Raw genomic sequence first — 14271 nt, 5'->3', positions numbered from 1 at the left:
CACTTCTCTGCGCGTATTGCCTGTCCTTATCATTCAGTGTCGGCTCGTCACAGCCCAGTAAAAAAATAACATGTCGCCTTTTCATGCTGACCTCCACAACAAATGGTCCTTGACATGTATGCTAGCACAGCCATGTCATCTGCGTTGTCATCATCTGTGTGATTTGACTTTATTGTTGTTATTCTTGTTCGCATGTGGCCTACATTTCAGCTAAATCTGCACATGTGTGGCAGTATAGGATGTTAGCGGTGTTCACACCGGAGCCGAATACATCACTTACAAACATGAACGTGAACCATCAACACAAAGAGATCAGATCTGACCAAAAAATCTGAAATGAGCATTAAGGCCTGTATTTTGAACATAGCCTTATTGTCTTAAAATAATTTGCTGCAGTGCAAATCCACCTAAATCAAGTATTTTCTACGATCAAGCTACATATTTCTTGAATCTACCTGCCTTCCTCTTTCTTGCTTCAAGATACAGATGCTCTCATTCTAGAAAATTATTGAAACCCCTCCATCGAACAGTGATTGATCTCACTCTCGATAAGGATGGCATTTTTGCAATGCAATAGTATGAATCAACAGTACACACAAAAATTAAGATTTTTTTTTAAAATACATATTGATTGCATTGAGCACAGACTCAAAACCTAGTTAAAATGAGTACTGTGCGCAGTTTCTCCTGAAAACCTACAGTATCTTTTTATTGACGTATTCCTGCAGCTCTCTGAAACGAAGTGTAATCAGCTAACTTTGTCCTGCTGATGACAGATGATGACTTTTTTATGGTGATCTTGATGTATACATGGAGTAATGTTGGATAATGTCATGAAAAATATATACAGAATCATTCTCTTGCTTCCACCACCAGAACGTACTACCATTTCTGACCCAGAAGGAACATTAACCCTTAAAAACACTCAGTAAAAATGAGAAAAAAACACTCTTTCTATCTACTAGACAAGGTATTCATTAAACAGAGGAGTGTGAAAGCAATCTGCATTTGTCTTGCTCTTATCTTTTCTCTCATTTAAAAATTACCAGAGGATAAAGAGCGGAGGCACAGATGAGAATGTCACTATAGAACAGAAGAAAGGGAGCTGGAGGACTGAAAACAAGAATATGACTTGAAAACCAAATGCATATTTTATATTTGCTCATTAAAACTGATCACTCCTCTACCACACTCTGTCTATGTCATGTCAACATGTCTTATTCCTTTAAGCCAAATTCTGGTGTAGCAGACTAACTAACTTTAGTCTGTGACCTTTTCAGCTGCCATCTCAGAAGCTGACACAACACTGAAATAGTTGGATCCTAACGAGGAAATCAAGTCATTTTGGGAATGCAAGGACAGCTTGTGGCTGGTGAGGTCAGACTCTCATCTTTATTCATCAAATAAAGAAAAAAAATAAATTGATTTTGCTTTTCACCGCCAAGCTGTCCTCCGGCTCAAGGCAACAGGTAGAGCTCAGCTGTCGATATGCTGAACCCTGTCTGAGATTTTTAACTCAGCTTTTCAGGCACCTGAGATCTGTGGGTGCGTAATGAGAAACACAAACTTGGTCAAAATAGAAGGAGGAAAACAGCCACTTATTATGAAAAAAACAAACAAACAAAAAAACCCAGGACTTCTAAAACACTAAAATTCAAGAGCACTGACAGCCAAAAGGAAACATGTTAAAGGATAATTGAAGAGTGGTAATATTTTATATTCCTCTCATTGTCAAGAGTCTTATGTAAATGAATGGAAATGAATTGATCCTACTAACATATAACGTCTATGTATCCAAAGCCTGATATATATTATTCCTCTGTGCCATAGACCTCCATTGTTGTCCAAAAACTATTAAAAACACAAGATCTCTTTTTAGAAGGAACTCTTAAATCCTTTTCACAACTTAAGGATGAATTTAGCCTTCCTCAAGTACAATTTTTTCGTTATTTGTAAACTTAGGAATTATATCCAATCCATACCAATATATAAGAGTGGTATGAACATCCTGTTGAAAGCTTCTTCTTTAAAGAGGAAAGTTATGAATTATATTTATGATCAAATGTTTGTAACATCCCTATTATCAACAGTAAATCATTCTGGGGGAAGATTTTGGGTCCCAGCTTGATGATGTGATGTGGCTAAACATATTAATGAATGCCAAGAAAATTACATGCTATTGTATTGTATTATGTTGTTTGTTTTTGTTGAAAATTAATTTAAAAAAACAACCCAAAAATGAAAAAAAAACACATCACTGAGCCACACTGCTGCACTGGGTGACATTTTCCTTCATTACCATGAACGCACATTGTTATTTTGACTCAACAACACACACACACTGTCCTGCTGCCAGAAATACTCACTAGAGCTCCAAATGTGGATTCATCCGCCGCTGAAAATAGTCCCCCAAAAAATGCTGTATTTCTGAGCTGTTTAAAAAAATAAAACTATATAGTTATAAGCCATTTATTAATGATTTACATACTCGCTATTGTACCAACGGGGTTGAGGCTGAGAGCCACAGATAGGGTAAGGAGGTCAGCATGTGTTTTTACAATACAATTTTTGAAGAACAAGTAACAGAACAAACAACAAAATAAATTAGGGAAATTAGAATTAACTAAGTAAAATAAGAAAAAAAGAATAAACTGTAGAGACAAAGATAATAAATAAAATAACAAAGGGGTACAGTGTACCAGTAAGTACAACACAAATGTAGTATCTCATTTCCATAAAAAAATAGGAATATCTACTTCCTGTTAGGTTTCTTTATTTATATACATTGACAAAATCAAAAAACTTTATGAAACTTCCCTTGGTAAATATTTGTCTTTGCAACTAGAGATTCAAAAGAGACAGTGTCTGTCATCAATTTGAACCATTCAGCAAAATCTGGCTTAGTCTGACTCTTTCAGTGGCAGAGAACGATCTTGAAGTGCCAATTAAGCCTGTCAGTTCGAGTCCAAATTCTTGTTTGGATATAAAGGTAGGAGAGACTTGTCTCCTAATAAGCACAGCTTTGTTTATTTAACCACTCTCCAATACTTTTAATTACTTGTTTCCTAAAACATTCCCACATTAAACAAAGAAAAGTACGTGCTTCATTTTTACAGATTTTCCTTAATTTTTAACAGTATTTTCATACAGTTTTTGCCATGAGGTAAAAAAGTATTGAGAGACAGACAATGACATTGTTGGTTTTGTTTTTTTTCATGGGATTTGTTGATGATAAGGAAACTGTGGAATAACACCAACCTCATTTTTGTACCATAGTTGATCAAAACTGCAAACAGATCATCTTTTTTGTCATCTGCACAGTGTGTGAAATACAGGTGGTCTGAGATCTGGGAATCCTTAATTGACAGCTTGGACACCCAGGAAATTTTAGGGAGATCTCAATAATGGTATCAACACAGTAGGTTTATTTTCATGTAACTATTGAAATCTTTGATCATTTGCAGTCAAAGTATTTATGGCATTTGAATGCAATTTTCTCCACCTCTGCATTTTTAAATGTCCAATAAAAATGTAAAAAAAAAAAAGTCCTTAAACAGTCCTAATATCACAGAACAAACAAATAAATATACCAATAAAAAGAACACAACCACACTTTTTTCTTGTATAAGTAATTGGATGTACTGGCTGATATGTGCTGTTTTGGAGGTATAGCTGCCGTTGATCAAGCAGGTTTCTGTGCTATTATTCTCTCTGCTGCTACTATGAACAAACATTCTCCAAAGAAGTTCATCAAAGGATCATAAACCATCATATCACAATCAAAGAATCACCTATCATTATGGTATTTTATATGGTTTGACTCATTTATGAAGTTAGGAACCATTAGAAAAGTAGCACAGAGTGTTCAACTCAGTTGTCCATTTTATTGATTTGTTTACTTAAGGAGAGGACATATCCAACAGGTGTTACAGTAGATGCTGAACCGGAGCCATACAGAATCACTATGTTAACATACTGATTAAAGAAATCTGACATTGACCTCAGCTCTGTTAACACCAGCTCTTTAACATCCAACAAAACACTCTGAACAGTGACTCTCTCCTCCTCAAGGATGAGCAGTTTTCCTGAGTGGTCTCTTTGAAAAGGCTCGTGGGACTATATTTACCACTCCAGCATCCACAAAAATAAACGAAACCCAATTCAATCACTTAAAATTGCACCCAATAATGACAGTCCCTGAATAACCAAGAGGCACAGGTGATCCAGTGTTCTATCATAATCACTGTGATATATTCAGTGTGCATACTTGACTTAACGTAACTTAACTTAACTGACCTGAGACAGTCTTGACCTTTGCTCCCTCCATAATATCCATGCAAGACCTAACAACATTGATCTCTCTCTCTTCACATGCGAGCCACATGTTCAGGCTGTTGATGTTGAATGGTGATTTGAGACTTTCAGAATTGCACTTTCATCTTCCTCTCCTCTCCAGAAGCACAGAAGTTTCTTCACAATGGTCTGTTGAAGGTTTAACATGTAGTCATTACAGATGTTTTGGAAATTGCTCTTTTGAATCTGTGGAAACATTTTCACTATTTTGTCTTCTAGAGAATTGTTGCATCTCATTTCCAGTTGCCGTATGGTTTCCAGAGTGTTGCGAACTTCTCCAAATATTGGAGTGCTGCTATCAGTGACCATCTGAGGTGCTTCAGAATAAAAATTTGTCAGTGGCACGAGCCATACTGTCATTGGAAAGGTATTTTGTTTCCCTATCATTTGAGGAAGTTGCTGGTAGGTTTGCACTGCATCCTGAAAAGTTGTAGGGTTGCTTGCAAGAAAGAAGTCCCCATGGAATTTGCAGGAGAAGTTGTTGGTTATGGCATTTTCTTCACTGGTTAGCTGGACACCACCTTACCCTGAAATTTCAGCCGAGGGAATCTTTTTTTATCACCGCTTCCATTCTGCCTTGGATTTCCTGAACTTTGCTAGAATTGACTTTGTCACTGTCAAACATTTGCCCCATAAAGGATGCCTATCACTACATGCGTTGCCTGGATGCTCTCAAATAATTCTGAATACTGAATGTGGTTGTTTCCAAGATCAGTCATCAACTGTTTGAAATTGGCTTTGTATTGAAGTGTCACTCTCCTCTGGTTCTTGAATATTTTTGTATCATTCAGATACTTGGCAGATCCTCCAACTTCAATCAGTCCACCCAGGAAACTGGCTTTCAGAGACGCTTCAACATCCAGCAGAGAAAACTTGTCTTCAATGGAATCAGATGCAATGATTTCAAAAGCACTGCTGGGCTGAGGGCAATCAACTGTGCTCTGTTGGAGAACTTCATAATCCCACAGTGTGAAACCGACAACAAGTGAAAAAAAACAAACCAAAAAAACATCAGCAATCTGTTGAAGCAGCAGCTGAAAAGCAATGCTTAATCCACATTGTTTTGGGAAAGAGTAGCTTAAGAAGTCTCAGTTTGTTGTGGTGGAAGAAACCTTGCAAGCAAAGGGTATCAAATTTTGGTCAGCATGCCAATGGTGGAGTGTCTTCAGTGGGCACTGGTTTGCCCAATATGATGGCATGCTCAGCATCTTTTTTTGATGGAAATCCACTGAAATTGTTGACCTTTGGTGACAAGTTGTTAGCATATCACAAAGAGAGGACATTGAAAATAGAAAAGTGAGTTAAAAATAAGGCAAAAATCTATACAATATGTTTGTAATGGGAGGACTCTTGATTACAGTTTTAAAATGTTATCTAAATATCATACCAAAATCTAATCTTATAAACTTGTCTAATCATTTACAAAGATGCACAGCATCCTGAAATATCACGTGTCTCCAGATTAGTTGATTTTTACCTTGGTAGGTAAGTTGATGCTCCTTCATGTGTTGAGAAACATGTCACACCTCTCACAATACTCTAAGACATGCTTGACTGTTATTACTTTGGTTTAAAGATGCTAATTTTACCCCACTCTTCTGTCATTGTTGTATAATAAAGTGCCAAACACATCTTTGTACCGTGTTGAGTAATTGTGTTTTTCTTAAACTATACTAACTTTGTTGGCCAATGTATACTTTACTTACATGTGTAGTTATTTAGCTGCTAAACTGAATTTTAGTTTCATGTGAATGGTGATCTAAAGAATTAAAACCAAGAATTAATTGGCCACTGAATTCAAACATGGAAGACATCCTAATAAGAAATCATTTCATTCTAATGTAGTGTAAGTCCAGATTTACCACGGATCAGTTTATCCTGCCAAGCATCATCAGAGCATCCCTAAGGTGAAATGTCGGCCCAGGGCAGCTACTGCCAAGATATTTGAAGACATGTCTCCAACCCGTTGGGAAACATCCAACAACATGAGTTAACCTAAGTAAAACCACGACAACATCATCAAACTCATTTGTTATTGTTTTGATTGAGAGACACTAGCAGCAGAAATTGCATATTGTGCATTTAAATATCACAGTCAGAGTTGCCATTTGTTGAGTAAGTATTTTTCACACATATATAATAAGTTTGACAGAGTGATCTAGAGTATCTAGACCCTGACAAGTTTTTTTTTTTTTTTTTTTTTTTTTTTTTTTTTTAAATATATTAAGTTTTCTCAGCAACATATTTTCAATTTTAAAGCAGGCAAAGCCTGTAGCAACATATTTTGGGGACATTAATATCAATTATTGTTTTATATATATATACAGTATATTCAATATTCAATATTTAAACTGCTTAGAAGGGTACTGACTTAACAGAGATGCAGACAAATAAAACTGTATTCATGTCTTAATTATTCAAAAAAAAAAAACCATCCATTATGATTAAAGGAATTAATTATGTTTAAGTAGTCAAAACAAGTCAGCATTTGTTGTTTATGCACAGTATCTGTGATGAGATTAGCAAGGAGGAAGCTGCCAAGACCCACACTGATGAAACTGTGGGAAACATTATATGTGTTCACAAACCTTTAGATTGTTTTATTTTATGTGACAGATATGAACTTACAGTATATCCTCACGTCATAACAGAAATACGCATACTTTTTATGCAAACCCCTGAAATGTCTTCTAAGCTTAGCACAGAAATTCTATGATTTTACTAAAATACGCAAAGTGACTAGACTGTTTTTCAAACATGATGACTCACAGGTCTGTGTGTGTGTATGTGTTTGTCAATCTTTCGCAATCAAGAATAAAAATGTATCAAACAACACAAAACAATCTTTATATTATTGATTGTTGCTGTAACAGTATACATATATATACAATATATATGTAAAGGGATAAAAAAAATGAAAAGAATGCCTTTTTTAGGTACTTTCGACCACTGGCTAATGTCCCAGGATTAGCACTGTACATACAGTAAACCCAAAATGTACTTAGTCCGTTATGATCATTTTAATTAATAGCACATTCTGAAAGAAGGCTCAAACAGGCAGACAATAATCTGTTATCTAACAAATCTCCATCATTGCTCTTATCTAATTGAACGCAGGTCCACATCATTTTATTGTTGGGTAAACAGGCTCAGTGAATTTGGTGTGGAAGGTGTAGAGGTGTAAATATTAAATCTCTGCTTTTCTTTATATGTTTTATTCAAGTTTACCACAAACTGGATTTTCTAACAAACAGGAAATAACCAAGCTGCACACAGTGTTCAACTCAGGACTCCACTTTATTGAATATTTTACTCAAGTAGAGAGATGTCCAACAGGTGTTACAGAAATCACAGTCCAGGAGAACTTCAGTTCTATAAACATCAGCAACATTCTCAACATCTAACATGTTAAAGACAATGTTGTGACTGTCTCCTCAGAACACCACAGAGATTAAATGGACTCTTGGTTGGACTCAGAGCAGAATGTCCAGAGCCACAACCAGAAAAACAAAGACCAGCTGAAGTTTCCTGAGTGGTACATTATACTTGTGTTAGTAGAAGAAAAAGATCACCACATAAAACTGGAATCATCACTTTGTCAATAATTGTTGATATTTTGGCAATATGGATCATTTAAATGTATATATTTTTTTCTCTTTTTTTCTTTTTTAATTTTTTTGTGCATGAAAAACAAAACCGCAACATCTGAATCTTAAAACACAAAAAACTTTGTCACTATTCACCACTAACATCCTTAGTGAGTGAGTGGTGTTACAAAGTTTCCTTAACATTAGGAAATTCAACAAAAACAAGAAGAGACACTTGAGTTAATTAATGTCCCACCTGGTTTGAAAAAAAAAATCCCACTTCCCTCCTCTTTTCCTTCCTCTTCCCCAACTTCACAAGCATAAATGAAACCTCTTATAAATTTAGATGAAGATAAATGAACAATTCTAATGTTAAACTACAGGCACCTTATTCACCATTATGTACCAAGTAAGTGCTTTGCATAAGCTAATGAAAATGTAATGTGGAAAAATAATCAATATCCTCATACATGTCCTCACCAAACAATTTCATATTGATAAAATTTGAAGAATTAGAAGACAGTTAAACTACATGTAGCCTGCAGCATATTTCTCTAAAACATAGATTATATGGTATATTCTGTAGAAGCTATTGTGGGGACATAATGTTATATACCATGTAGCTATTTCACAGACCAAGAAAAGGTCAACTTGGAAACATAAAGAGTATTGACACACCATTATAGTATTATGAGATGACTTGAGGTTAAAAAAATATTTAAATGCAACTATTGCAGTCTTAATTAAGATGCTAATGTTTGTCACCATTCACCACTAATGAATGTCCTTAGTGAGTGATTGGTGTTACAGAGTCTCGTCACCATGAAATTCAACAAAAACAAGAGAAATTTCTAAATTAAAGAAGAACTTGAATTACTGTTGATTAGTCTTTTCAATAACAATGCATATTTTATAAACTGATCATGAGTAATACATGTGGAATATAAATCTGAAAAGTAGCTAGTGACTATGCAATGGGTTTAGGGTTAGGGTTAGGTTTAGGGTTAGGGGTTAGGGTTAGGGTTAGGGTAGGGTAGGGTTAGGGTTAGGGTTAGGGTTAGGGTAGGGTAGGGTTAGGGTTAGGGTACACTCCACCAATGGATGGTGATAGTTTGAAGACAGATCAAGACTCACTTCATCACTTTGTCACTGTTCTTACTCAACTGAGCAAAAGAACACAGAGCCAGATTGATTCTTAATGTTGCAGCCTGGGTAAACAGGCCTTGTGAAGTGAGCGTTAAAGGTCCTGTGGTGACTCAGCGTGTTAGAGGAGACACTGTAGAAGGACAGGGTGCCAGCAGGCCAGTCAAGATACACTCCAACTCGTTTGCAGCCGGTAGAGGGATAAGAGCCTGTCCACCATTGCCTATCGTACCCTGCATAGACCGCTGGAGGGACAGCATTGACACCAAAGCACCATGACTTATCATTAATTCCTAAATAACAATCATTACCGCTTCCTTTCCTATTAATTTGTTGGTATGCGACACCTACAACAACATGTTCATGATGACCCTCACTCCACTCTACCTCCCAGTAATGGCGCCCAGTCAACCCCTCTCTGCACAACACCTGAGGACAAATATCAAACCTCTTTGGGTGATCAGAATAATCCTGCTTTGCTCCAAGTGTCACCTTCTTGTCGTGATCAGAAAGAATAAGTTTGTAGTTTGCTGTTTTTCGGTCCAGGGAGAGATCACAGGCATCTGATGGAGAAAACAAAATCATAAAATAATTGTCATCACTGTCCACAGCAGTTCACAAAAGCATACACTCATAAAATAATGATATTCACACCCTGTCCTTAATAGCCATTTGCAACATTAGCAATGTGTTGGCTACATATTCAAATCAATTTAATGTATCCTTGTTCAATAAAAAGTATCAATATCTTTTGAAAACATTTAAACTTCTGAGTAATTGAATCTGAAAGATTCCCAACTTTTGTGAACTTTTGTGGTTTACTTCTGTTTTCACCACTTTATATATGGAAGACTGTATGGCTGTACTTAAAAAGTACAGCATAGATCATCCTGAAATAGCTTAAATGGAACACAACAGTATTTTATATAAATACATATAAAACACTCAATATTAAAGTAAATAAAAAAATAGAAGCATGAAAAATGACTTACACCACATTAAAGCACTTTTGTCTGTGATGGTTTCCACATCAGGAGGGACATCAGGCTTTGAAAAAGCATCAGTGACCAGTTTGCCCTGCTTGTAATGGTAGATGGTTGCTCCTTGGTATTTCTCATTTGCTGTGGCTGTTACAAGGAAACGGACACTGCTGCTGTCCTTGAAAGGTTTGGCAAGATCATGGAAAGCTTTGGCTTTTTCTCTCATTTTGGTCAACACTTCCTCTGAGAAGTACCAATGGTCTGCATTGGTACATCTTATTTCAGGTGAATCCAAGTACTTGGTCATTGCATCAAGGCAGGGGTCAGCACTTTCCACAGAGGTGAAAACAAAGCACAGAGCATTCTTTACATCTGGATCAAAAACCTCTCTATCCAACTCTGACTGATTTTTGACGATCTTTGTGTTTGTTCCCTCCATCATGTCTACACAGGACCTAATGACAGTGATTTCTCTCTCCTTGTGATCCATCCACTTGCTTAGTTTGTCCTGACTGAATGGTGACTTGTCTCTGTCATCAAAGAGTTTTTCTAATGAGCTCTCATCTTCTTTGCCTTCACGGATGGAGGGAAATCTCTTCTTCATGGTCTGTTGGAGCGCAGATGTGTAATAATTACACAGTTTTTGGAAAGTGCTCAGCGTTTTGCGAATCTCTGGAAAATCCTCTGACACTTTGTCTTCCAGGGAATCATTGCATCTCATTTTTATCTCCCTAATACCTTCTAGAGCATCTTCAGCTTTCCTCACTAGTCCAACACTGATCCCACTCATCAGTTCAGCAGCTGCAGGATGCAAATTCTTCAATGGCATCAGCCAGACCTTCAGTGGAGCAACATGTTCTCCCTTTTCTCCCAGTAGCTTTGGAAGCTCTACATAGGTCTTCACTGCATCTACAAATGTTGCAGGGTTGCTTTCAAGAATGAAGTCCCCATGGAATTTGCAGGAGAATTTGTTTGTCAGGTCTTTTTCTTCTTCAGTAAGCTTGATGTCAACATGCCCATCAATATTAAATGATGGAATTTTCTTTATCACAGCTTCCATGCTGCCCTGGATGTTCTGAACGCTGCTAGCATCTAACTTCTCACTGTCAAATACAAAGAAAGCATTTGCTCCATAAAGGATGCCTGTAACTACATGTGTTGCAAGGCCCTTCTCAATAACATCTGTTTGTTGCGTGTCCATGGTTCCAAGAGGAGTCATCGACAACTGCTTGAAGTTGGTGGTAGCTTTGTACTGAAACGTCACTCTGCTCTGGTTCTTGAGTTTCTTCTGATCGTTCAGGTATTTGGCAGATCCTCCAACTTCAATCAGTCCACTCAGGAAACTGGCCTTCAGGGAAGCATCAACGTCCAGCAGAGAAGACTTGGATTCAATGGAGTCAGATGCCGTAATCTTAAAGTTACTGCTGGGATTGAAGCTTTCAGTTGCGTTCTCTTTTAGAGTTGTTTTATCCCACAAGGTGTAACCTGCAGAAAGTAAACATCAACCATGTGTTAAAGCAGAAAAAAACATTTTGCTAACATTCACCCACATTTAGAGCTATTGTGGTTCTTTCAAGAAGGAGGATTTGAAATGTGGGAGACTGAAACAACAAGTATACTCCAGACATCAGTTATGTATCTCCAATCATAACGTCTTCTACAGAGTCACATGTTCTTTTTTCCTGGATTCCTCGGTTCAAAGTAAATTTATCAGTAACGGCCATGCTCATGTCCATGTTAAGAGTTTTTTCCATAAGCATATCTAGGTAACTGGCTCTATGTACTTAGCAGCCAATGGATTTTTGTTTTGAAATGAGAAAACCAAAATCGAGAAGCAATTGACTGACAAGACAACTGCCAGTGCCTTTCCCCTGTTCAGAGGCCCTTTTTACACCTGGCATTAACACGCGTCTCCACATGCGTCTTGTTGTTCAATGACAGTTTCAGTAAACTTTTTCAGACTTATACTATAAAAGCACAAACATAAACTAAAGAGAAATTTACTTTTATGATTTAGTACTTAAGTACAACTTAAATGCAATACAGGCATTAACATACTCATAAAAAATATACTCAAACACATTTTAAAAACTAATTTTGAGATGAACACTTTTAAGAAGTATAATAAGTGTATCTTAGATTAAGTGCATGTTGAAGTGAACTTACTATAAATATACTGTTAAAGCACATTAAATACAATAATTAAAAAAAAGATTTTTAAAAAGTATTACTTCAGTTAAACTTTTAAAAAAATGTATGTATGTATGTTGAAATGTATATATTCATATAATTAAACATATATTTTAACTGCACTTTTAAGAAATGCACTAAATTGCAAATTAAGTAATGTTATCTTATCAATATGCTTTGAAAAATGTACTTTCAATACAATTTCATTGTATTTGTAAATCTTTCACTAATAACGTATTTTGGAGACATACCAAAAAATGCACTGTCACTATGCTTCGACTGAAGTAGAAATGTACTTGTTTAAACTTTTGACACACTTTTTATGCTATAAGTATAATTCAAATATAGAAAAATATCCTTATTTTTTGCTTGGGTTCACAAATTCCAATAGAAAACTCAAGTACAAGTACACGTTTTTGTTTTCTCCCCATGTTGATAAAGTGTGCATGAGGATGTAGCAAGAGAGATACTTCCCATTTAAAGACTGTGGAGGATGGTGTCCAAAAATACAAGAGCAAAAGTGTAACAAATGGATTGATCAGTTTGTCTGTCTGCTCTTATGTAAGCTTCAAATGTTAGCATGCCTGAGCCCTGAGCTTCATCAGAGCTGTTGGGGCATTTATATTTTACTGTTTCCTCTGGAGAGTAAAAATAGTTATTTTTTCTGTCAGTGAAAAAGAGAAGGAATTTACTGTGCCTTGATTTTTTCAAATCAAATATTTAGTCTGGTTAATAAATGTATCTTTTCTGTTCCGCAAGATCATTTGAAAATCTTGTCAGCAGATCTCAAACAGGCAGAGTAAGTAAATGTTGTCTACATCAAGTTTTACCTGGGATTAGTTTATCCTGCCGAGCATCATAGAGCATCCCTAGGGTGAAGGGTCGACCCAGCGCAGCTACTGTCATGGTATCTGAAGACATGTTTTCGAACCTGTTGGTGAACATGACACAACATAGATCAAAGCAAACCCACACAACCTTCAATATTTGATTAAATTATCTGAAGTTAGTGTCACACAGGTAGACAACTCTCCACCTTGACATAGACAGAGAGGGCAAAAAACAAGAAACAGACCAGCAGACAGCTTATTGGTCTTGGAAATATTTCCAAGTTAAAATATAAATAAAGAAATGTTTCCACCCTGTTTGTCCTTACCTGGTGTAGTTGTGTAGATCAGAGTCTTCTTAACTTCTAACTGGAGCTTCCAGTCTGACGGTCTGTGATACTGTGAAGCAACTTTTATCCTGTTCTCTCTCCTACTGATTCCTCCCCCTGACACGCCTCCTGATATGACTGCAATCTTATTTTAATTACGTTGCAGTTGTGTCCTGTTATCTCACATACAGATCAGAGAAGTCTGAAGAAAGATATGTGCAGCTCTTCACACAAAACTAAACAAGATACTCCTTTATACGTGATCAAATGTCTGATATCAGTCAAAAATAATCAGGAAGAGATAATAATAATATTCATCACATTTCTAGAAAATATACATTTTCATCATATGACAATAACTGAGCCACTAATGGTGACCTTGTGTACTTTTATAGTCCAATTATCAAATGTGATAGTCAGTGATATTATCTATGTATGCTGGTAACTCATATGGCTAGATTCATCAAGACTATTTGGATAAATACAACAATCCTGCTTTTGTAACAATGGTTTGTGTGTGAATTGACACCATTATTGATGTATATTTATTACTTTTTCATCACTGTGTTATCAGCCTGCTTCTCAGCCAGGTTTTTTGTTTTGACACTGGGCCAAGTCTCCTCATTAATAACCCAAAATTTCCTTTCAAAGCCTTGACCGACCTTAAAAGGGTCACATGCACACTAAACAATGACGATATTGGGCATTGATGTAGCATTTTAGTTTTAGTTACAAATTCACTGAGATTTCTCTGAAAGTACTTCTGTGATCACTGGTAATAATGTTCACAGTGTGTACAAGGTGTACAAGGCGTGAAACTTTAGATTTTGCACAGACTTGTGGGATGTGGTATGTAGTAGCT

The 14271-nt window shown here is 36.3% G+C and overlaps 1 protein-coding gene and 1 pseudogene across 1 annotated transcript; both read right to left on the bottom strand.

Moving 5' to 3' along the window:
- Positions 1-4223: 4223 nt before the first annotated feature.
- LOC137172121 (neoverrucotoxin subunit beta-like) lies at positions 4224-6671 on the bottom strand (annotated as a pseudogene).
- Positions 6672-7637: 966 nt separating this feature from the next.
- On the bottom strand, positions 7638-13473 carry LOC137172403 (neoverrucotoxin subunit beta-like). The gene is made up of 4 exons (XM_067576819.1): positions 13410-13473; positions 13084-13184; positions 10076-11548; positions 7638-9646 (listed from the first exon to the last, which is right to left on the bottom strand). Exons 2-4 carry the CDS (start codon positions 13172-13174, stop codon positions 9096-9098), a joined length of 2115 nt encoding a protein of 704 aa, XP_067432920.1. The 5' UTR covers positions 13175-13184; positions 13410-13473; the 3' UTR covers positions 7638-9095.
- Between the last annotated feature and the right edge of the window lie 798 nt (positions 13474-14271).

This window comes from Thunnus thynnus, chromosome 20 (assembly GCF_963924715.1).
Source record: "Thunnus thynnus chromosome 20, fThuThy2.1, whole genome shotgun sequence".
NCBI lineage: Eukaryota > Metazoa > Chordata > Actinopteri > Scombriformes > Scombridae > Thunnus > Thunnus thynnus.
Note: the sequence above shows the minus strand (reverse complement) of the source record. Positions and strands in the feature narration are given on the sequence as shown.

What these genes read in the sequence shown, in the direction of transcription:
- LOC137172403 (XM_067576819.1), bottom strand. Translation starts at nt 13,174, where the DNA reads ATGTCTTCAGATACCATGACAGTAGCTGCGCTGGGTCGACCCTTCACC. An exon ending in GCAGGATAAACTAATCCCAG is followed by an intron (nt 11,549 to 13,083) that starts GTAAAACTTGAT and finishes TACTTTCTGCAG; the next exon opens with GTTACACCTTGTGGGATAAA. An exon ending in CAAAAGTGCTTTAATGTGGT is followed by an intron (nt 9,647 to 10,075) that starts GTAAGTCATTTT and finishes TTTCTCCATCAG; the next exon opens with ATGCCTGTGATCTCTCCCTG.